Genomic DNA, 1638 nt, shown 5'->3' on the forward strand with positions numbered 1-1638 from the left:
CTCAACGACCTCTGAGTAAGCACAGAGTAAACCTGGAATGAATTCTCAAGGACCTCTGAGTAACCACAGAGTAAACCTGGAGTGAATTCTCAATGACCTCTGAGTAAGCACAGAGTAAACCTGGAGTGAATTCTCAAGGACTTCTGAGTAAGCACAGAGTAAACCTGGATTGAATTCCCAACAACCCACAGGGACACGCCTCTTTATTCCCCACAGGGACACACCCCTTCATTCCCCAAAGAGACTTGCCTCCTCCCCTATCCCGGCCCTAGCCCTCCCCACTTGCCCTTCGGCCCTACCTCTCCTGAGCCCAGCCCCGCCACGCCCCCCTTAGCCTGCCTAGGCTCTGGCGCAGGGCAGCCTTTATGTCCTGGTTGCGCAAACTGTAGATGAAGGGGTTGAGCGTGGGGGTGACCACGGTGTACATGACTGTGGCCAGCTTGTCCCTGTCCCCAGAGTAGCTGGTGAGGGGCCGGAAGTAGACGCTGATGGCAGTGCCATAGAAGAGCCCCACCACAGCCAGGTGGGCACCGCAGGTCTGGAAGGCCTTCCTGCGCCTCTCGGGCACCCGGAGCACGTCCCAGAGGATGCGGGCGTAGGAGAGGACGATGAGGAGGAAGGGCCCGATGACGAGGACACCCCCCTCCAAGAAGCTGAGTAGCTCGTTGAGCCGCTTCCGGGAGCAGGCCAAGGCCAGCAAGGGCTGGAAATCGCAGAAGAAATGCGGGAGGCGGGTGTGGCCGCAGAAGGAGAGCTGGGACATCAGCAGGGTGTGCAGCAGGGAGTGGAGATGGGCCAGCAGCCAGGAAGAGCCCACCAGTGCCTGGCGCCGCAGAGGGCTCATGAGGACGGCATAGCGCAAGGGCCGGCAGATAGCCAGGTAGCGGTCCAAGGCTATGACGCCCAGCAGGAAGTTCTCAGTGATGGCAAAGGCCACAAAGAAATACATTTGCACCAGGCAGCCGGTGTACGGGATGCCCTGGCCCCTGGCACGCAGGTTGGCTAGCATCTTGGGCATGATGGTGGAGGTGAAGCAGACATCCACCAACGAGAGGTGGCTGAGGAAGAAATACATGGGGGAACCGCGCAGGCGGGGGTCGGAGCGGGTCAGCAGCAGGATCAGTAGGTTGCCCAGCAGGTTGAGAAGGTACATGCAGAGGAAGAGGGAGAAGAGCAAGTGCTCCTGGCCGGGGTGGCTGGAAAACCCCAGCAGGAGGAAGTCGGGGTGGATGCTGCTGTTGGTGCTGTCCATGGGCCTGAGCAGGGAAAGAGATGGGGATACAGCTGAGAGTTTGGGTGTTGGATGAAAGGAGACCCACCCATTTGTCTAGCCAGCCAGCCATCTGTTCATCCATCCATCCATCCCTCCATCCATCGCCAGACACCCCATCCATCCATCCATCCATCCATTGCCAGACACCCATCCATCCATCCATCCATCGCCAGACACCCATCCATCCATCCTTCGCCAGACACTCCATCCATCCATCCATCCATCCATCCATCGCCAGACACTCCATCCATCCATCCATCCATCGCCAGACACTCCATCCATCCATCCATCCATCCATTGCCAGACACCCATCCATTCATCGCCAGACACTCCATCCATCCATCCATCCATCCATCGCCGGACAC

General features: G+C 58.7%; 1 protein-coding gene across 1 annotated transcript; it reads right to left on the reverse strand.

The window, feature by feature from the left end:
* Positions 1–295: 295 nt before the first annotated feature.
* On the reverse strand, positions 296–1252 carry LOC115641702 (olfactory receptor 1361-like). Its single transcript, XM_030545032.1, has one exon. It carries the CDS (start codon positions 1250–1252, stop codon positions 296–298), a length of 957 nt encoding a protein of 318 aa, XP_030400892.1.
* Positions 1253–1638: the final 386 nt, after the last annotated feature.

The sequence above is a fragment of the Gopherus evgoodei genome, unplaced genomic scaffold, assembly GCF_007399415.2.
Source record: "Gopherus evgoodei ecotype Sinaloan lineage unplaced genomic scaffold, rGopEvg1_v1.p scaffold_35_arrow_ctg1, whole genome shotgun sequence".
Taxonomy (NCBI): domain Eukaryota; kingdom Metazoa; phylum Chordata; order Testudines; family Testudinidae; genus Gopherus; species Gopherus evgoodei.